General features: G+C 41.2%; 1 protein-coding gene across 1 annotated transcript in view; it reads right to left on the reverse strand.

Annotated features, from left to right (window-relative positions):
- Window positions 1-22,925, reverse strand: part of LOC121284081 (cytoplasmic dynein 2 heavy chain 1) — a 770,821-nt gene that overhangs the window by 626,529 nt on the left and 121,367 nt on the right. Inside the window, exons 33-36 of the mRNA XM_041199129.1 lie at window positions 22,206-22,411; window positions 6,732-6,914; window positions 3,716-3,898; window positions 1,098-1,321 (exon numbers count right to left, since the gene is read on the reverse strand). Of these exons, the coding sequence (XP_041055063.1) occupies window positions 1,098-1,321; window positions 3,716-3,898; window positions 6,732-6,914; window positions 22,206-22,411 (796 nt within the window). The remainder of the gene's footprint in view (window positions 1-1,097; window positions 1,322-3,715; window positions 3,899-6,731; window positions 6,915-22,205; window positions 22,412-22,925) is intronic.

Below are 22,925 nucleotides of genomic sequence, written 5' to 3' on the forward strand. Positions count from 1 at the left end.
TTCAATGATCAAGCATTGAGTGCCTTTGGTCAACTTAACCCCACCACCAAATCCGGAAGTGACAAGCTGGCTGCACAATTCGATCTGTCGTGCATGCCACACGTTGACAAGCCCACCTGCTACTGGGTTAATACCAGCAGTGGCAGGATGAGGCCCTTAAGTGGTCATTAATTGGCCACTTAAGTGCCTCAAAAGACAGCGGGGCAGGAAGGTCAACCATGGGCTTTCCTGCCCAAGACTTAAATCTGACAGAGATGGGAAGGCAGCAGGGTTCCAGTACACCACCATCCTGTCTAATTACATGCCCTTCCCATTTTCAAGATTGCCACCAACGAGAGCACAAAATTCTGCCCCTTATACCTGGTCAAATGTGCTGCACCTTTATAAAACAAAATGTTGGGAATTTAGAGAGCCAAAGGATTAAACAGGAACACTTATTACATTTAGCTTACTGAATATACTGCAAACCTTTCATAACCTACTAAGCTTCCGAAAGCAGTAGAATATTCCCATGAAACATTGACAGGCTATAAACTGGTAGCTTATCAAAAAGACCAGACAAGCAACAGTAATTAAAGAATTCATATGACATATGCTGTGGAATTCCCTCCCTACACCCCTCTCGTCCTTTAAGACCCTCCTTAAAAACCAACTTTCTAATCAAACTTTTGGACACCCTCCTAATATTTAATTTTTGGCTCTGCCTTTGTTGTGCTTACACTTCTGAAGTGTCTTGCAACATTTTCTACATTTAAGACAATTTATTATTATAGTTGTAGATTTATAATAAACATCTGCAACACAAAATTTCCAACACTGTGAAATAAAATGCTTAGGTGAATTTAAGGCCCCATATGTGTTGTTTTCTGAATACAGATACCTTAATAATTATCTTCAGTAAACTTCAAATGCAACACAAAATTAGTGTACTATTAATTATCTCAAATTTTGCATTGAATTGATCTCTTTTGCTACTGCACTGTGCTGTTATGTCAACAATAGTGCCACTAGATGGAGGTGCTTTGACTTCTGGTGTAAATATTTACAATCAAAACTTATTTAATTTACAAAGGAAAAAGAATTATTTTAATACATACCTGGAAAGATTAAAGAGGGCTACTAATTTCCTGCCCAATATGTTCCCATCTTTAAATCCTTCTGCATTAAGAATCACTTCAGCAATAAGTTCATTATCTGGTCGAGACATGGCAACAGGTCGAAAAAGTTGTTTTAGATTATCAGGGAGTTTTTGTCGTCCTCCATAACCTTTTCCAGCAGGATTCATGGTGATAAATATTCCAGAGTTTGGATCAAGATCAATCTAAAATTACAAATAAGCTGATTTATAAAATCATGCACCAAAAGAATGAGATATTAATTTAAAGGAAAAATAATTTTACATATACCATCATGATGCAATTCCTATTGAATTGAAAACCTTGGGACAGTTACACACTGCAGTAGAACAACAGGTATCATTATGTGCTTTCATCTTGCTATACAAGCTTATTTAAAAAGTAAGGGGTTGCATACAGGGTGGTAGATGGAAAATACTGTACACAATGTAATGTCTAATTTCGTAATTTATAGTCATTATAGAAATAAGTTAATAACTTGCCCTCAAGGTTGACAGTTACGCACAATATTAGCTGTGATGTCAATTTTTTATAACTATAGAAAAAAAACTTATAATTTTACAATGTGCAGTAAAATCTTCAGTGCCCTGGCTGCTGACTGTTGTGCATAAAATAGTTTTGCTTTCATAAATTACTTTCCCTTGCAGAGAGTTAAACCAACTTTGACCAGCACTTCCTTGCTATATTGATCAGAAATAAAGCAGAATAGGGTTACCTTATCTGTGTTATGTCTCTATAACAAATTTGCATTATCTCACTCAATAGTGCTCTTATGCTCAGTGGCACAAGAGATTATTAGCAAAAAATGAAAGCATGTGAAACTGGAGGTAATCATGTGACATGGGTGTAATTGGTTGGCAGATAGGAAAAAGATGCCTAGAAATTCAGAGTTCTGCATTTAGTTTTGTGCACTGAAACTCAGTAAAGATATACTGAAAGGGACACTGAGCAAGTTAACCAGAATAATATTGGGGCTTAAAGGATTAAATTAGGATGATGAGTTTCATAAACTTGGTTTGTGTTCCCTTGAGCTGAATTTGAGGTGTAATCTAATTGATCTACCTAAAGGGATAAAAGATATAGGGATTTGACAGAGTAAATACAGAGAAACTACTTCCTCTGATGAGGAATCCAGAACAAGGGGGGGCATAATCTTATGACTATTTAGGAGTGAAATCAGGATGCACATTTTCACACAAACAGCGGTGGCAATCTGGAACTCTCTCCCAGAAGGCGTAGATGCAAGGTCAGTTGAAACTTTCAAGACCAAGATTGATAAGAGTTTTGATAGATAACGGTATCAAAAGATACACAGCAAAGGTAGGTAAATGGAGTTAGCCATGATCTAATTGAATAGCGGATCTGGTTCACGGGGCTGGATGGCCTATGTCTGTCCCTAATTTTCTATGTCCCAGATACTGGGAACAGTTTATGTGAACATGTGGCAAGTATGCAGCAGATGGCAGGGTAATTGCAGGCTCCCTCTATCCACATCAACAGCACCACTATTTGCAGCACTGTCTTCTACCTGCCAGTATGTGCAGCTCCAAACTCAGACTGTTGTCATCAAAACCTTGAGAACCAGGATGAAAAGGGTTCTCTCCTCTTGAATTGAAAGGCCTGATAACCACTTAAAGGCCTTTGAGTTTACTTCTTGGTTTCTTAATTATTTCAGGCAACATTCATGGATTAGTCATCCATTCTTATTATGTGCTGTAATTTTGCACCAGTGGTTAAAATGACAATCCATTTATATATTTTGTATAACCAATTTTGTGGTTCCCATGCTACTTCTTCAGATTCAACTGTTCCTCCTAGTTCGGTATTATTTGCAAAATTGGCCAGTTAGCACTGAGTTTTGAATACAAATTATTAATGTAAATCAGAAGCAGGTGGTGTCTCAATCCTTGGAGCACAACATTCAGCACATGGATATAACTCCCCAAACAAGTACCTTCGGCCAATTTCTTATGCATTCCCAAATTTTACTTTGAATCCCCAAAAACAACAGAATTACAATCGATGATGGGAGAAAAAGAAATATGGGGTAAATCTAGGTCAAGCTCTATACAAATGCTGGGTGGATAAAAACAAGTTATGGTATTATTTCCATCAACCCCCACCTTTCACCAGAGATAATATGGCTAATGGAATATACTGAAGTAAAATTTTCATGTAGTTACTACAAAAGTAAACAGTCATAAAGGGAAACTGAGCTAAAGTTTCCCTCATTTTTATGGCAGATAAGCAACATTTGAAATAAAAAAATCTATTCAAAGATTCAGCATATTCCATTAGCTATATATATTCCAAAATAAAGTCTGCCACAGTATTTGTAACAGTAATAAATATGGGTTTATTCCATGCAAGGTCCGTTCGGAGTTTCACATTTGGTATGCACATATTTGTTTGCAATATTTATTTCCTACTGACTATTTTGGGAGTAGTTGCTTGTGGAGTTCACTACATACATAAACACAAGGACCATTTGTTTTCTATTGCTTGACAGTTGTTTCAAAAATGATTTTTTTTTACAGTTTCTGTGAATTTAAAAACTGACATGGTTAAAAACAATGTACCTGCTTCCCTAGCAGTTCGCAAAATCGTCTGTGATTTTTCAAAGCATCCTGAATAGCCTGAATTTGCATAGAAACAGCAGACAGTACAGCTTCCTCTAAACGATTAAACTCATCAAAGCAGCCCCATGCACCACATTTCACCAAACCAATAAAAATTCGGCCCATGGACTTCACGTCTATGCCCTTTAAGAACAAAAAAAAGATCAATAGATAATTTCTGTCACATTTTTGAAATATGGGAAATTTCAGATATTAAAAAGCAAATTTAAGACAATTATACAGCAGTTATAACAGAGCGCAGGTGTTATAAGAGAAGGTTTAATGTCACATTGCTAAATGTCACATTTTTGGGACTGGAGTTATGCTAGCACCTACCAAGGTCTAATTCTGAAAGTTAAGCACAATAACCCTTTTGACATTGAACTCTGAAGCTGTTGGAAACCTGGCCATCACAGAGCACAAAGGTATAGCTACATTCAACTTCAATCAAAGATATGGATCCCTGTTGATGCCTTACTAGACAACATCCTGACCACTATATGGTCCAAATAATTAGACATTCCCATATCAACCACTCAGTAATTTACACCATGTTGTGCTGATGTCAGGAATGTTTTAGCGTAAGATGCTCTGGGGAAACCCAAAGGGATCTGGGTGTCCTAATGCATGAATCTCAAAAGGCTAGTATGTAGGTACTGCAAGTAATTAGGAAAATTAATAAAATATTATCATTTATTGCAAGGGCAATTGAATACAAAAGTAGGGAGGTTATGCTTCAGTTGAACAAGTCACTGGTGAGACCACATGTGGAGTACTGTGTACAATATTGGTCACCTTACTTAGGGAAAGATGTAAATGCGTTTGAAGCAGTTCAGAGAAGGTTTACCAGGCTAATACCAGGAATGGGTAGATCGTCTTATGAGGAAAGGATGCACAGGTTAGGCTTGTATCAACTGGAGTTTAGATGAGAAAGAGGTGGCTTGATTGAAACCTTTAAGATGCTGAGGGATCTTGACAGGGTGGATGAGGAGAGGATGTTTCCTCTTATAGGGGAATCTAGAACTAGAAATCATGGTTTAAAAATAAGAGTTCGCTCATTTAAGACAGAGATGAGGAGAAACTTTTCTCTTAGAGGGTCGCAAGTCTTTGGAACTCTCTTCCTCAAAAGGCAATGGAAGCAGAGGCATTGAATGTTTTTAAGGCAAAGCTAGATAGATTCTTGATTAACAAGGGGGTGAAAGATTATCAGGGGTATGCAGGAAGTTACAATCAGATCAGCCATGATCTCATTGAATGGCAGAGCAGGCTTGAAGGGCTGAGTGGCCTATTCCTGCTCCTTGTTGGTATGTTCCAGGATACGAGAAGTGGTTGTTAGCCACAAAAATCTTAAAGGCCTCCCAAGCCTCTTCCGCCTACAGCTCGAGTCCAAGAAAGCTATATGTTTAACCTACCCATAGCAGGGGGATAGTGATCCTTAAAACACCATATGCTAACTAATTGCCCAACAAAACGGATCTGCAAGAAACCAGTTATTCATGAAATGCAAACAAACATATTTTCCCAATTTCTATACTCCCACTAGCTCTGTAACACAGGAGTTTATATTAATCCTCCTCTTCTTGAGTCAGGCATACAGCCTCACCAAACCTAGTCAAAATCTTGAGTGGGAAGGACCTTCTTCATATTTTTAGTTCCCCACAGGAAATTATATCAATCATCAACTCTTGAAGGCCAAACCATATTAATATGGCCTCATTCATCATCGCAGTCAATACTGTTTAAACGCACATGGAAGTATGGTTTCACAGATGGCTTCAGACCCCAAGTAGTATTCTTGAGAGTCTAGGAAGCCTGTATCAGTATAACATTCAAACATAATCCTGTCTTTATTTCTATCAACACATGTGCATTTTCCTCCAGAGGTCTCCAAATGAATTCCAGGAGCATGGACCTTGGCTCGTGTTTCTGCTTACTACCGAGGGAAGTGAAAGCTAACTGCAGTTTTCCCACTGAGGCTCAGCTATATTTATTAGGTTTCTTTAAAAATATACACATCGTGAGCAACCACAGGAGAGTCATAAATATGCCTTGCCTACTGCAAGATATTTTTGGTGTTTCTGTCTGATTCATTTGATTTAACTATTTATATAAAAGGTGACCAAGTAGTAAAGACCATGGATGGGATTTCACTTGCCTCTGGATGGTGTGTTAGGACATGGAGGTGCAGTAAAATGTCAGGGAACCTCATTAGGAGGGCTCCTCTATTCATTTCTGTCACCGGGCCATTTTACCGGCAGCAGGATCACCTGCTAATCAAAGGTGGACAACCAATTAAAGTAATTAATAGGCCCAACTAAAGGCCATCTTCCTGAGCCAATGACATTTTTCCCACAGCGGTGAAGCTCTTTGCCACTTGGTGTGGCCTCCCAGCAGCTTCTGGGGGGAGCAGGGTGGCCACCACAACCAGAGGCTCCAATGTCCAAGGCAGGGAACCAATCTCAAAGGCAGCCCAACAGCCCTACCACAACTGCTGTGGGGGGTTACCCATCCAATTGCCCGGACAGCCAGCCTGCCTGTCCCTGGCACAAGAACAAGAACAAATTTTTTACCACCTCCTCTTTGCAGCCACAGCAGCAGCCACTCCGCTCAGTGGTGCTGATGAGGCAGGAGAGTTGATTGGACTGACAGCGCACAAAGCTAGCCTACCGTCCTTAATTAGACGTGAGCCCAGCGACAGCCAGTTAACTGTCCTTTGCTGGGAAGACTGTTGCCACAGTCCCCTGGCCACCCGCATACTATCCTGATGCTGGGACAGTGTGTTGAGAAAATCCCAGCCCATGTCACATGGTGCCATTCTGTTTTAAATTAGTATCATATTTTGGTTGGAATATTTAATTACATAAGCTGCTATGGTCATCTTCAAACCAGCAACATCTTATACCTGCTGTCAATAATATACTCTTTCATAATGCATTCCATAAACTGGACAAAGATAACAACGCTTCTAAATAATTACCTCATCACAGTTAAAAACAAGGACCTGCCTACCAAACAGGCCACCCAGTGCTTTCACAGATTCTGTCTTGCCAGTACCAGCTGGTCCATATGGATTCCCTCCAAGTCCCATTTTCATGGCTTGAGTGAGAGTCAGGTAGCACTTGTCTGTTAGAGGAGTATGAACCAGCTTTGGAGTATTACCCTATTAGAGAATTCAAAAAGCCGTATTGTTAATAAACATATTTTAAATATTCTCATCACAGTTTATTCATATCACATTTCTTTTTTACCATGGGATAATCCTCTTTGCATGTTACTATTATGAAGGAAATGCACTTACTTCTTTATTGCTTACATTATCAGCTAGAAATTTCTGTTGGCAATATTGATGGATGAAGTCTTAATGCATTTACAATATTTTTGTCTTTCTTTTATTCTTTCATGAGATGTGGGCGTTGCTGGCCCATCCCTAATTGCCCTGGTCAGCAGTTAAGAGTCAACTATATTGCTTTGGTCTGGAGTCACAAGTAGGCCAGACCAGGTAAGGATAGCAGATTTCCTTCCTTAAAAGGACATTAGTGAACCAGATGGGGTCTTCCAAAAGTCAATGGTAGTTTTATGGTCATCATTGCTGAGACTAATTCAGTTCCGGATTATTTTTAATTCATTGAGTTTTATTAAAATTCCACCAGCTGCCATGGTGGGATTTGAACCCATGTCGCCAGGGCATTTGAACCCATGTCACCAGGGCATTAGCCAGGGCCTTGGATTACTGGCCCAGTGACGTTACCACTGTCTCCTCTCATTAATATGTTAAAGCAGAAGTTAGGATTACCTTGTCCAGTAAAATAGCAAATGAATGTTATTGAAGGTATAGGTATTGCTGAATGAAGATAATTTCCCAAGAAATATCAAATGCAACTAAGTAACACCAAGTCTAGCTGGACAGAGAACTGCTTGACAGAGTACTTACTTAATTCAGGGAATTTAGTGAGCGAGTGTTTTAAGAGTTAATCTCATTCTAAAGTCTAATCAAGTTTTGCATTTAGCATTTAACTTTAATATTAACTTATTGTTTCTTTCAGTTTTACCCAGTGGTGAACAAACTGCCTGCTAGTGGTGGCTGCACAGTTCGCTAATTAAGTGTCTAGTTAGAACTGGTTCCCTAGTCAGCAGTGCCTGACTCAGGTTTTTCAAATTCCAGCTGGTATAAATACAGATGGCGGTGCTAATGCACAAAGTCCAGCTTGATGGAGTATTGTTGGACAAGGTAATTACTTAATTTGGTGCAGTAAGAGAAGAAGTACTTGTTCTGCCCTTTTATAGAACAAGGGGCACTGCAAGAGAGGGAGCAAGAGACAGGTGAGATCTGAGACATTAATCAGCTAGGTAACTGGTTGGGGCGTTTTAAGTTTCTTTTAAACTAGGACAGTAGTTTAAACTAGGACCAGGAAATTATAGGTGCTGTATAACTACAAATAACCATTGAATCAAGGCTATAATTAATTAAATGAAGAAAATAAGGTTAGTTTAAGATATGGCAGAGCAGGCTATATGCCTGGGCTGCAGAATGTGGGAGTTAATGGAAACCAAGATTGTCCCAAGCAAACACGTCTCTGAAAGGTGTCTCCATCTCGAATCTTAGAATCATTGAGCTAGAGAGACTCCAACACGTGATGGGGCAGGAGTTTCTGGACAGCTTTATCTGAAATAGGATTTCAGTCGATAACACAAGTTCAGGAAAGGGAAGGTATGACTCATATGGGGACCGGGCAGCAAGGATTTAGGAGTGGTGAAGGGTTAGGCACCAGTCCTGTCCAGCAGATGTTACTTATTCACTTCTTGAGTACCAGGAGAAAGACTGCAGAGAGGACAGCTACAATGCAGACAACAGCACTGTAGCTTTCTGTCATGAGGGTTGGGGAGGTGGGGAGGAACAGCAGAACAGAAATGTGGTAGTAATAGGGAACTCTATAATTAGGGGGAATAGCTGGTGTCCTCTGCAGCCAAGAACAAGAATCTTGAAGGGTTGTTGCCTCCCCAGTGCTAGGGTAAGGAATATCTCATGGCGGCAAGATAGAAACTTGGAAAGGGAAGGGTTAAATTCAATTGTTGTGGTCACGTTGGACAAACAGCATGGACAAGAACATGATAGGTCCTGCTGAAGGAGTATCAGGAGTTTGAAGTTTAATTTAGAGCCTAAGGTAATCATTTTTGGATTATCGCTTGAACCATGTGCAAATTGGCGTAGGAGCAGACAAATCAGGATAATTAACACATGGCTAAAGGGCTGTTGTCAGAAAGGGGGAGTCCCTGGCACCAGTTCTGGGACAAAAAGGAGCTGTACCGATGGGACGGGTCTCCACCTGAACCCGATGAGTTTCCTAGCAGATAGGATAAATATGGAAGTGGCAAAGAATTTAAACAAGAGAGGGGGAAGGGATATATTGTATTGGATACCATTCGGAAGGTCTTAATGAAGTCTTTGTAATCTTAAGTAGGTTAACTGTATGTATTTATTAACTACAAGAATTGATGATGGTTATCCTTCAAGTTCAAAGACAACAATGGACATGCAGACTCATCAGTGATGAACACAGATGGTTATGTAGTCCCAGTCTGGATGCACAGACTCAGAAACAGTTGGGGCATTGGAATTCATATGCTGTGACATGGACAGATGCTGCTCTATGACATTGTTCATGGGTAGCAATAAGACGTTGACGTTGATCCTTTTCAAAAGTGACAGTAGCTCTACAGATCAGGGCTCTCCAGTGAGTTCCTTCTTGAGCTGGTTCTTTCAACTCATTGGGCCTGATGCTGCACCACTTCAGATTTCCCTCAAGCATGTCTTTGTAGCACTTGCCCAGCCAACCTTAGTTTCTTTTGCCATACTGCAGCTGTCTTGGAATGTGATGGCCCTCCATTCTAATTACAGGCTCTACCCAACGCAGTTGGGCTCAGAACTATTGACTCAATACTTGTTGTCTGGGCTCGGTCTATGATTTTGAAGTTTGTCGTCCGGTCTTGTCAGTGGATGCCAAGGATGGAGAGAAAAGTACTCACCTGAAATTGTTCCAACTGCCTTATGCATTTGCAGGATAAAGTCCAGGACTCTCAGTCATAGAGGAGGGAAGTAATGACAAGAGCATTGTGCATCCTGATCATTATGGACAGTCTAATGCTGTGGTGGTTTACTATTCTGGTGTGACGCCTTCTGAGTCTCTGGCTCGCCTTGCTGATCCTAGCTGATATCTCACTATCAAGTGAACTGTTATTGTTGGAGATAATGGTTCCAAGATATTTGAAGGTATCAACAATCTTCAGCTTTGTATCATCGATAGAGATGTCAGGAATTTGGCACAGGCTGGTACAGAATTATTGCCTGATGGTCAACCCAAACAACTCTGAAGCCTGTGAAAATCTGTCAACGATGATCTGCAAATCTGTGTAAGGCACAATCATCGCCAAAAGGACTCCCTGATGAGTTTCTCAGAAGTTTTGGTTTTTGCACTGAGATATCGTAGGTCAAAGAGTGAGCCATCAAGACGATATTGGAGATACGCTCCCTCTTCGAGATCCTTGACAGGCAAAGAACAAGTTAATGGGGACTGGTTCTAGAATGCCGCCCTGCTTCACTCCATTCAAGATCTCAAAGGGAACTGACGATCCACCATTTAAAAAAGGACCTGGCCCATCGTTCTGTCACGGAACAGCAGTATGATGTTGACAAATTTTTGAGGGTAACAGGATTGTCCAAGGGGCATCTTTCTTGACTGGGTCAAAGGCCTTTGTGAGGTCAACAAAAATCAAGTAAAGTGCCATGTTGTGTTTGAGGCATTTTTTTTCTTAGATTTATCCGAGTGATCATTTCAACTGTGCTGTGACCTGGTCGAAAGCCACACTGAGCCTCGGGTAGAGTTGTTTCTGCCACAATTATAATTCTCATCAGGATGATGCAAGCAAAGATTTTTCCTGCTCTGGACAGAAGTGACATACCTCTGCAGTTGCCACATTCTGCTTTGCTGCCTTTTTTTGTGGAAAGCAACAATCATGGCATTGCAAAAGTCATCCGGCATCTTTTCTTCATTCCAAATGCTCAAGAGGATATCATGGAAGACCTCTACAGTGTCAGGGCCTGACGCTTTGAAAATTTCTGCTGGGATTCCAACTTTTCCTGAAGCCCTACCCGAGTTCATCTGCTTAATGGCTTTCTTGATCTCATGGACAGAAGGAAACAAGTCAAGCTTGTCAAGGACTGGTCACTGAGAAATCTGGTTGAGGATTATGGGGTTGACAGTAGATAGTCTGTTCAGCAGGCTGCTGAAATGTTCTGCCCATCCGTCTGTTATTTCTGCCTGACTTTTGATCAAGGATGACCCTGAGAACAATGGTGTGGAGCCTGTCCAAAAAGGTCCATATAAGGATTTGATAGAACTGAAGAACTTTAACTTGTGGGAGTCTGCATATTGTTGTAAATCTTCAGCTTTCCTTTCCCACCATCTGTCTTGCATCACACGCAGCTCTCTGAACTTTGCTCTTCAGGTGTTGAAACTCGTCTCTTTTGGAAGTGAAGGTTGGATCGTTCTGCATATATGCTCTATTTTTGATCTGCAGGATTTGAGATATGTTTTCATCATTTTCATTGAACCAATCCTGGTGCACATGCTTCTTTGATCCCAGAACAGTGTTTGCTGTTTCAGTGACAATGTCTTTAAATTTGCTCCACTTCTCAACGCAATGTCCAACTAAGGAAATGCTAGTTTTGAGTTTTTGATCAAGTGTGTTCTGAAACTGTCTTTAGCAAACGATGTTACTCAGTTTAGTCATATTCAAAGAAGTTCTGATGACTTTTAGTTACTTGCGCTGAGTTGAAGCAACTCGCAAGTTGGGAATTGCTCTGATTAGTCTGTAATCTGTCCAACATTCTACACCTCACATTGCATAACTAATTCGTACATCCTGGAGATTCCTCTGATGCACAATGATGTAGGCAATCATGTGTCACTGTTTTTGACCTTGGGTGTATCCATATAGTCTTATGCTTATCAGCTTATCTGAATGTTGTGTTGGGAATGCAAAGATTGTGCTCAGCACATTTGCTCAGGAGTAACAGGCCATTGCTGTTAAGTTTTCCAACCCCATGCTCACCCAGAACTCCTTTCCGGTTATCTCTAACTTTTCCCACACAGGCTTCGAAGTCTCCGAGGACCATGAACTTATCATTGACAGGTGTGAACTTAATGAGTTGATCCAGACCCTCATAACTCTTCTTTCATTTCCTCAGGGCTGTTGAGAATTGGTACCATAGGCACTGATGATGGTCACGTGACATGCTCAGTTGAGTGAAAAACGCAACTTCATGAAGCGCTCGTTGATCCGACAAAGTGTAGTAACGTCCTTCATCAATGATCTAATCACAAATCCTAAACAATGTATCCTGTCCTCGCTCTCCATTTTTCCCTTCCACCTCCTTCATCCTTCAGTGCACCCTCATCAGTGAGCCTGCCTCACTCAGTGCTGCAATGTCTATGCGTGCTAGTTCTTTGGATATAAGAACTGTTCTCTTTTCAGGTCTTGTTGTGTTATTTCTGTCCGGTTTGAGTCCAGACATTCCAAGCTCCAATGATAAGTTGTTTTCGTTTCTTTGATTTTGATGTTGTTCAGCTACTTAATGAATGATCTGCCAGCTGCAGTAAGCTAGCCACACAATTGTAGGGCAGGCAACATTTGGGATACCTTTTTCTAACCCCCTCCCTCACAAAGGGTGGGCAGTATTGTCCTAAGGAGGGCTGCCCAGTCGCCCTGGACGCTGCCAAACTCCTATGCTGCCCCAGGTACAGAGTCAAGCAGCTTCTAGTCCAGGGTCCATCTACGTGCAGCTTTGTGCCTCCACCTGTTGCTTCACCACATTCCTATCACTGCAGGACTTTGGAAGAAATAAACAAAGATGAGTTTGCACAAAAATCTGCGCGAGAATGATTTTAAAGTGGAAGAACCGTTGCACAGGTGCCATCCCACTTGCCTAGCCACAGAAGCCTGAGCTTAGTGACACAGAGAACTGTTACGACTGAAGACTACTTTGGCTGCAGTGGATGACCATGATGTCTTATGTGACTTGTCATGCTCTTCATGCTGCACAGAGCTATGCGGACCACCTTCTTGAAGATTGAATCAATCAAGCGATTTCTTCTGCCCAGTCCTCCAGAACAATTTTCACATGCTAGTGATAGGCAAATCCCAAACTCACCGAGGATTTGAGTCCTGTCAACTACCCTCACCTGTTTTAGCCCATCAATCGAAGCAGTTGCCTGTGGTGTGGCCATTGCTGACTGCAAGAACTATGTACATATATACAGTAAAGGGTTCAAACTAGGAGCTGTCTCCATGACTTCTAGGTGTGGGTCATGTGTTCTCTTAAATCACTGTGTGGGCGGTACTGCACTCAGTACCACGTTAATCCTGTATGTGCCACAGCCTTATGCTACAGGATCTACAAGAAATTTAAGCAGTCTAAAACAGCGTGGGAGAACATAGCAAAGAATAAAGGGAGGGAGCACATTGGTGGTAAGGGAATAAATAGTTATAGAACTGAAGTCTAAAAAGATGGTTAAACATAAAAAGAGGAAATACTATTAAAAATATGAGTTAAAATGACTGAACGGCAATGCAGAGAGAAAGAGATGGAGTAATTACTTATTTGGGATAACAATGGCAGTAGAAAAAAGGGACCCAGCTATCAGCGAAACAAAAACTATTATCCATATGGATAGAAATAAAAGATAATAAAGGACCAACCATACTGATAGATGTAGTCTACAAACCAACTAATAGTGGAAGGAAGGTGGAGGAAAAAAAATGTGTTGAGAAACTCGGGAATTGAGTAAAGAAAAAATTAAAATATTAATCATGGGGCTATTTCAACTACCCTGCTATTAATTGGACAGAAGCAAGCTGGTAAAGGGGCTAAGTGTTCCTTTTTTTTTATTTGTTCATGGAATGTGGGGGATGTTAGCTAGGCCAGCATTTATTGCCCATCCTGATTGCCCTTGCTCAGAGGGAATTTTTAAGAGTCAATCACATTGCTGTGGGTCTCGAGTCACACGTAGGCCAGATTAGGGAAGGAAATCTGCCGTCTTTACCTGAAGGACATTAATGAACCAGACGGGTTTTTACAACAATCGGCAATGGTTTCATGGTCATCATTAGACTTTTAACTCCAGGTTTTTGTTGAATTCAAATTTCACCAACTGTTGTGGTGGGATTTGAAGTCGGGTCCCCAGAAGATTACCCTACAATGTGTACAGGACTCCTTTCTAACCCAAATTGTGAAAAGACCAAAGGAAGATTTACTATTGGATCTAGTACTGGGGAAATGAACCAGAGCAGATAAGGTAGGTAAAAATATGGGAAATTCTGGGCAATAGTAACCATAATATATCCTTTAAGATAATGAAAGAGAAGGACATAAGTAAGATGAAAACCAGGTAAATGGATTAAAGAAAAGCTGATTTTCAGGGGCTGAGAATAGAATTTGAGAAAATAAAATGGGCAACTATATTGTCAAACAACAATGTGGGACAACAACAGGAAACATTTAAAATGGAGTTCAACAGAGTGCAGGAAAAATATATTCTCCTAAATGGAAAGGACAAACTAAACACTGGTAGGACTCCATAGATGATGAAATACATAAGGGAATAACTGAGGGTTAGAAAAGAGGTGTACATTAAGTACAAAGACAGCAGAGGAGGGCATGATAAGAGGGAATACAAAGAGATTAGAAGAAAAAAACAATTTGGAAGGCAAAGAGGAACTATGAAATTATCAAGATACATAAAACACATTAAAATATTTTATAGGCACATCAATAAAAAAGGAATTCTGTCATGGGAATAGGACAATTAAGAGACAGAATAATACCACAGGTAATGCTAGAGAGATGGCAGAAATGTTAAATAATTACTGTGTCAGTGTTTACCAGGGAGATAGAACAGATAGACATGACATTGAATGATGTGATCAGGAATGAGGTAAGTGCATTTAAGATTAAATATTGAATTAAGTATTGAATAAACTAAAGAAGCTCAAAAGAGAATAAAATCCCTGGTTCGGATGGATTCTGTTCACATACTTTAGAAGAATCTCAAGGAAGAGACAGCAGCAGCATTACTGCTCATAGTAAATAATTTGTTCGAAAAAGGTGTAGTGCCAGAGAACTGGCAAGTAGCTAATATAATTCCTACATTTGAGGAGAGGAATAGAACAAGCCCAGTCAGCTTAACATCAGTGGTAGGAAAAATAATGGAATCCTAACTAAAGGAGAGAATAGAAGAACATGTAGGAATGAAAAATACAACAACATGAATTTCAAAAGGGAAAATCTTATTTGACCAACCTTATTAAATTTGAGGAGGTAGCAGAGAGAACAGATAATGGTAATGCAATGGATGTTATTTATCTGAATTTTCAAAAGGCCTTTGATAAGCTGCCCCATAATAGACTGATGAATAAAATAAGAGAATGTGGAGACAGGACAAGTAGCAGACTGAATTGCAAGCTAGCTTCAAGACAGAAAGCAGAGAGTGGAATAAATGGTAGTTATTCATAGAGGCAGAAACTCGGACCACTGATACTCAATTTACATTAACAATTTAGATTTGGAATCAAAAACACAGTTGCTAACTTCTCAGATTATGCTAAATTGAAGGGGATGATCAATACTGAGGAGAACTGCAACAAATTACAGGAGGATATTAACAAACTTGCAGAATGGGAAAATAATTGGCAAATTGTTTCAACAGATAAATGTGAGGTAGAACATTTTGGTAAGAAGAATAGGGAGGACACTTATTACTTGGAAGATGCAAGTGAAGGTCAGACAGAGGAGCAAAGGGATCTCAAAATATAAATACATCAATCACGAAAAACTACACCATGGGTTAGCAAGGTCATTAAAAAAAAGCAAACCAAGCATGAGGCTTTCCTGCTCGAGAGAAAGAATTGAAAAGTAGGGAGGTTATGCTGTTTGCCATATTGTAGACAGGATATAAAAGCACCTGAGTGAGCACAGAGAAGATTTACAAGGATAAGACCAGAAATGCATGGGTATACATATCAGGAAAGGATTGACAGGCTTGGTCTCTTCACTCTTGTTAAAAGGCTGAGGTCTTTAAAATTATAAGAAATTTTTATGGACTGAATACAGAGACAATGGGCAGCATGTCACTCGGGGCACAGGGGCAAAACGCAATGGACGGTTTGCTTCCCCAGCCCTGAAGCAAAGTCAGCATGGAGCTTGACTTGCTCCACACCAGCCCGTCCAGCAGCCATACTGCTGTAGGTGAGCAAAATAGGCTGCCAGCGGGACTTCCGCCCCTCACTGGGACAAAGTCCCACTCTTGGGAGCTGCCAGCCAATCGAATCGGCCAGCAGCCCAAGCAATTCAGGCCGGGCCAAGAGTGCATTAGAGGCTGCTGCCAGGACTATAAGCAGGCCCAAGAAGGTAGCCCATGGTTCCAGGAGCAAGATAGTCTGGGGTATTGGGTGGAGGGGGTTTGGGCGGGTGATGGGTTTTACAGCGCAGGCTGGTAAGAAAGAAAATTTAGCGTAATCTGAGAAGTTAGCAATTATGTTTTTGATTCCAAATCTAAATGGTTAATGTATATTGAGTATCAGTGGTCCCAGTTTCTGCCTCTATGAATAACTACCATTTATTATGGTGGCTGCCCCACCCCCTGATGCTCAAAGGGCACCCCCTCAACTTCCTGTCTTTTTAAAAAAAGGGTTTTTTTTAAAAATGGCCTGCCCGCTCCTGCTCAACTGCCCATGCCAACCATATTTATGGCATGGGTAGTGTATTATCGGGGTCAGTTGGCTCGTTAACAAACTCAGTTGACTCTTCATTATTTATTAAAATATGACAGGCCAATTTCAGTGCCTATCCGCCTGTTACGGGGATGAGTTCGGGACTGAGAGGGAAAACATGTCCAGTAGCAGCATGTAAAATGCAGCCCAATGTTTCCTCCTACGGGCAAGAGCATAACTAGAGTCTACCAATATAAGATAGTCACCAAGAAATCCAATCAAAACTTTCACCCAAAGAATGGTAAGAATGTGGAACAGGGAGTGGTTGAAGCAAATAGAATAGATGCATTTAAGGGGAACCTAGACAAGCAGATGAAGGAGAAGGTAATTAGAGAGTTTTGATGGTGGATTTAGTTGAGAAAAGACTGTATATCCAATGCAACATCATCTACAGCAGGGTTCAGCAACTCTAATAACAAGAATCTTTTTCTTTTAATTTAATCAGAAATGCAATATCCTAAGGGCTACAATGCTGTTACTCCATTGCCAATAATGTTGAAAAAGAGAAAACATTTCAACAACATTTTAAAGTTTTTTACAAAAGTTAATTAAATGATACTTTTTCACAAATACAATATTAATAAAAGCTTTTTCTTAAAAAAAAACAAGCCATTTACCCACTATCAAAACAGATTTGACTGATCAAGATCGAGAGCCACAGGAGTTCTTAATAAGCCCCTGGTTGCTGAATTATATCCTAAAGATTTTTGTTTTTTCACAACTTCAGTTTATCATGTTGCATTGAAATGAGATACTATTCCAGTAGTTCACTGGATAGTTGAAGAAGAGTAGAGTTCTCCTAGAGTCCTCAGTAACATTCTTGTCCCAACCAGCTCCATCAAAAACAGATTTAACGGTCAATCAGAGATCCCAGGTAGACATTGCTGAATTAATATTTCTAGTATCTTTCATAAATCAGATCAGTATCAGGCATTCTCAATTTATTCAGATATTTTCCAATCAAACTTACTACCAACGTCAGACAACTAACACATTCCAATCAAACTACTTAAAGTAATTTAATTTTAAATAACTTAAGATAATGAAGAAAATTATGCCTCAAAAATTGGTTATCCTGGAATCAGCCGATGAGAATTTTTGATTTAGTGTGACGTGCCTTTGCATGAACAACTGAACCAAGAAATCCTTGTACAATCAAGCTGACCCTCGGAAGAATCAAGCCATCAAACAATGGCTCTGAACAAAGTTGCAGCAAATCTGGCTTTCCATGTGCAACAAATCTTATCCTTTCATAATTGCTTTGGCTCAGTCTCAGGTTGGGGCTGAAAAAATTACTGCTGTATTAGATCTTATAAATGATCTTGGACAGAGGAGGAAATGGAGAGAATCCATACAAAATTCTCCTTCCTAAGATTTTTACAGAAACTGGCCACAATTTTTGTCACTTGTGTATTGTTTTCCATTTTAATGAGTTGGCATCAGTGTAAGTTGGAAGAGTGGTGCAGGTATAATGGCGGGTCAGGTTTTTGTGGGCCTTCCATTGTATCATGTCCATTCTTTTCATACCTACTGCAATATTTTAGCAAAAGGAAAATGATTTTCATATGCAGGCATTTATCTTTCTTTAGTTATATATCTAAAGAGAAATTTCTAATAATCTGTTAGAAGTGATTTTACGAAATGGGGTAACAATCGGAAGTATTTTGTGACCGCTTCCTCTTCACCATGGACGTCCAATCCCTCTATACCTCCATCCCCCAACAGGATGGTCTGAGGGCCCTTAGCTTCTTCCTCGAACAGAGGCCCGAACAATCCCCATCCACCACTACTCTCCTCTGTCTGGCTGAACTTGTTCTCACACTGAACAATTTCTCCTTCAACTCCTCTCACTTCCTCCAAATAAAAGGTGTGGCTATGGGTACCCGCATGGGCCCCAGCTATGCCTGTCTCTTTATGAGGTATGTGGAACATTCCTTGTTCCAGTCCTACTCCAGCCCCCTTCCACAACTCTTTCTCCGGTACATCGATGATTACTTCGGTGCCGCTTCATGCTCTCGTCGGGACTTGGAAAAATTTATTAATTTTGCTTCCAATCTCCACCCCTCCATCATTTTCACGTGGTCCATCTCTGACACTTCCCTTCCCTTCCTTGACCTCTCTGTCTCAATCTCTGGTGATAGACTGTCCACCAATATCCATTACAAACCCACCGACTCCCACAGCTATCTCGACTACAGCTCCTCACACCCCACTTCCTGTAAGGACTCCATCCCATTCTCTCAGTTCCTTCGCCTCCGTCGCATCTGTTCCGATGATGCTACCTTCAAAAACAGTTCCTCTGACACGTCCTCCTTCTTCCTTAACCGAGGTTTTCCACACGGTCGTTGACAGGGCCCTCAACCGTGTCCGGCCCATCTCCCGCGCACTCGCCCTCATGCCTTCTCCTCCCTCCCAGAAACATGATAGGGTCCCCCTTGTCCTCACTTATCACCCCACCAGCCTCCGCATTCAAAGGATCATCCTCCGCCATTTCCGCCAACTCCAGCATGATGCCACCACCAAACACATCTTCCCTTCACCCCCCCTATCGGCATTCCGTAGGGATCGCTCCCTCCGGGACACCCTGGTCCACTCTTCCATCACCCCCTACTCCTCAACCCCCTCCTATGGCACCACCCCATGCCCACGCAAAAGATGCAACACCTGCCCCTTCACTTCCTCTCTCCTCACCGTCCAAGGACCCAAACACTCCTTTCAAGTGAAGCAGCATTTCACTTGCATTTCCCCCAACTTAGTCTACTGCATTCGTTGCTCCCAATGTGGTCTCCTCTACATTGGAGAGACCAAACGTAAACTGGGCGACCGCTTTGCAGAACACCTGTGGTCTGTCCGCAAGAATGACCCAAACCTCCCTGTCGCTTGCCATTTTAACACTCCACCCTGCTCTCTTGCCCACATGTCTGCCCTTGACTTGCTGCATTGTTCCAGTGAAGCCCAACGCAAACTGGAGGAACAACACCTCATCTTCCGACTAGGCACTTTACAGCCTTCCGGACTGAATAGTGAATTCAACAACTTTAGGTCGTGAGCTCCCTCCCCCATCCCCACCCCCTTTCTGTTTCCCCCTTCCTTTTTTTTTCTCCAATAAATTATATATTTTCCTTTCCCACCTATTTCCATTATTTTTTTAAAAAAAAAATTTATTTTTTTTCTAAATCTTTTATGCACTCCCCACCCGCACTAGAGCTATACCTTGAGTGCCCTGCCATCCATTCTTAATTAGCACATTCGTTTAGATAATATCACCAACTTTAACTTTAATATCTATGTGTTCTTTTGTTCTATTGTTGTTGACATCTTTTGATGATCTGCTTCTATTACTGCTTGTTTGTCCCTACAACCACACCCCCACTCCACTTCTCTCTCTCTCTCTCTCTCTCTCTCCGCCCCCCCCACACACACACCTTAAACCAGCTTATATTTCAACTCTTTCTTGGACTCGAACTCAAGTTCTGTCGAAGGGTCATGAGGACTCGAAACGTCAACTCTTTTCTTCTCCGCCAATGCTACAAGACCTGCTGAGTTTTTCCAGGTAATTCTGTTTTTGTTTTTGTTTTGGATTTCCAGCATCCACAGTTTTTTTGTTTTTATCTCTGGAATTAAAAGTCTAATGATGACCATTGCCGATTGGTTCACTAATGTCCTTAGGAAGGAAATCTGCCATCCTCACCTGGTCTGGCCTACATGCAATATGGTTGACTCTTAAAAATGCTTTCTAAACAAGGGCAACTAGGATGCTAGCCAGAGATGCCCACATCCCAGAGCAAATATTTTAAAAAATTCTAGGTTTTCACCTCAAATAAATTTTAAACTTACCAAAATATGCAAAATTTATTCCACAAAAGGTGAACAATATCAGAACAGTAAATAATTCTAGCCTTAATGCTAGGAAAATGGCATGAATTGGCAAGAACACAAAATGGACAGTCGCATATCAGTGGTTGCTTTACACCCAACTCGTTGGAGAGTCAAGCAGGCAATTTTCTATCACCGTTTGCTGATCTGATCCATCCTCCACGTGCCAAAGTTGCATTTTATCCTCATATTACAAACAAGTTTCTTTATAACGTAAACAGACAGTAGCCTTGGCACGAGTAAATTTTTTGAGAGCCACACCTTCAAAATGGGAGGAATCGTCCCAGATTTGCAATAAGTGCGGTAGTGGGCATGAAAAACTACGTTGCCAGCAGGTTTTTTGCACCGTATCATCCGATTCCAGCCTCATTAATTATGCAACCACAAGAAACATGCCATCTCACTGTTGAGAAGCATCTGAATTGCTCGCCACGCCGTTACCTCACTGTTTCCTCATTTCGAGTGCCATATGTAAACTGCAGCCACGCACACAGTTCTCAATGCTTACAATCCACAACGGCTCCAATGAGGACATGGCCCTGAAAGCCAAGAAGGGTTCAGTGATCTATCACTGGAATGCCTTCTGGGGGCCTACCATGACACCCAGTTCAGGCCGCAGTAGGTCCAGCAATCTCACCAATCTGGCTTGGGAGGTGATGGCAGTCGTAGTCAGTGACAATGTTGCACAGAAGAGGTTGGCCATCCAGTGCAGAAAGAGGATGAGTGATCTCAGCCATGCTGCCAAGGTAGGGCAACCATCTCATCACTCTAAATTCTCACACTCAGGAGGCCACCACATAATCCTGACATCTCACTCACTGTCAGTTCAAGAAACTTCACTACTCACACTCTGACACACAACCTCACATCTCCATCTGGCCTCATCTCCTCTGTAGACTTCCTCCTTAGCCATCACCAGCCTCAGGCCATTTACACAAATCAACATGTGCCCCCACACACACCCTGGGATACCTCAGTATGCCCTAGCCCTATAGCCTCTTCCCTTGCCCGAGGCCAAGCAAGCCCTAGCTCTGTAGCCATTGAATAGCCACTCCTGCCTTTTGGCTGGTCTGGTAGGTAGAGGCATGCCCATGAGCTCCCCTAAAAGTGATATGGTGCTGCCTGCGAAGCCTGGCGCTGATGACTGAGTGCTGCCTGAAGCAAGGTAAGCAAACAAACCTCGAAGTCTTGAGCAAAGTGCAGCTTGCCAGGTGCACGTTGCTTATGCACAAATGTGAAACACATCAATGTACAATCACACCGATGTGCAAAGATGATCTAATGTCGGGGAATGATTCCAGCAAGCAGAGCTTATAATGAGATTTTGAAGTATTGAAGTTAGGTTCCCAACATGTGGCAGCAGGAAACACAGCCCGCCATTGACTGGTGGAGCAGACAACCTCAAACTGGTTTCACGATGGCACAAAACTGATTTTCTGCCTTCTCGCCATATTGTCCACTCACACTCGCCATGATGCCCACTGCCAATGGGACTGGATGATTCCACCCGTGGTCTCTTTCATATTCAGTGATAAGAAAATCATAATTAGTGTGCCTGTGACTATCTGATACGTGCTGGCTGCATACAGTAACCTCATTATTGTGTGGAAGTTCTCAAAATGTATTCTATGTTGTTTATGATTTCCGTACAGGTTAAACCTGCATAAAATGTCCATTTAAAAAAACCCTAAAGAATATCTTAAATAGATGCACTATGAGCATTGTTAGTTGTAGCATGATAAAGCAGCACCTGGTATTCATATGTATACTGGAACTCTGCATCCACCATCTGAATGTAACAGTTATTGTCTGGTTTCATGTAGAACCGAAGTTGTTTCTTCCAAGCCCAGTCTGAAGTGTTGTTAATTTGTGCTTGATTCAGTTGCTTAACCACTTCTATGTTGTGAATGATGTCAAGAATTAGGGCTTTGAGTTTCAACTCCAGAACAGTAGTTTCTGAAAAAAAACCACAAACGTGCAAAAAAGAGCCTCAGCTACAAACATTCGCCTAGCATGAAAATTTATATAGTTTGACCAAACAACAAGCATAGGATTAGTTTGAACTGGCCAAGCAAAGAGGCAAAACAAAAACAATAGGCCAAAAAGCCTCTTTTTGCATTGTAAGCTTCCACAGTTCTATTCATACTGAGCACACTGGGTTAAACCATTGCAAACACAATCTCTCCCAGTTAATTTAAACAAAGCTGTAATTTAAACAATTGTAAAATTTTAATGAGCAAGGGAGGTAATTATCAAATCCAAGATCGATGCCAAAATTAAAATAGCCAAAAAGTATAGTGCAAAATGCAAAATTGAGCCTGTTTTATACTGAGCAGGAGTAAGCTATTTGGCCCCTCGAGCCTGCTCCGCCATTCAATAAGATCATTGCTGATCTGATTGTGGCTTCAATTCCATTTTCCTTCCTACCCTCTATACCCTTCGACTCCCTTGTCAATTAAGAATCTATCTA

The sequence above is a fragment of the Carcharodon carcharias genome, chromosome 11, assembly GCF_017639515.1.
Source record: "Carcharodon carcharias isolate sCarCar2 chromosome 11, sCarCar2.pri, whole genome shotgun sequence".
Taxonomy (NCBI): Eukaryota; Metazoa; Chordata; class Chondrichthyes; order Lamniformes; family Lamnidae; genus Carcharodon; species Carcharodon carcharias.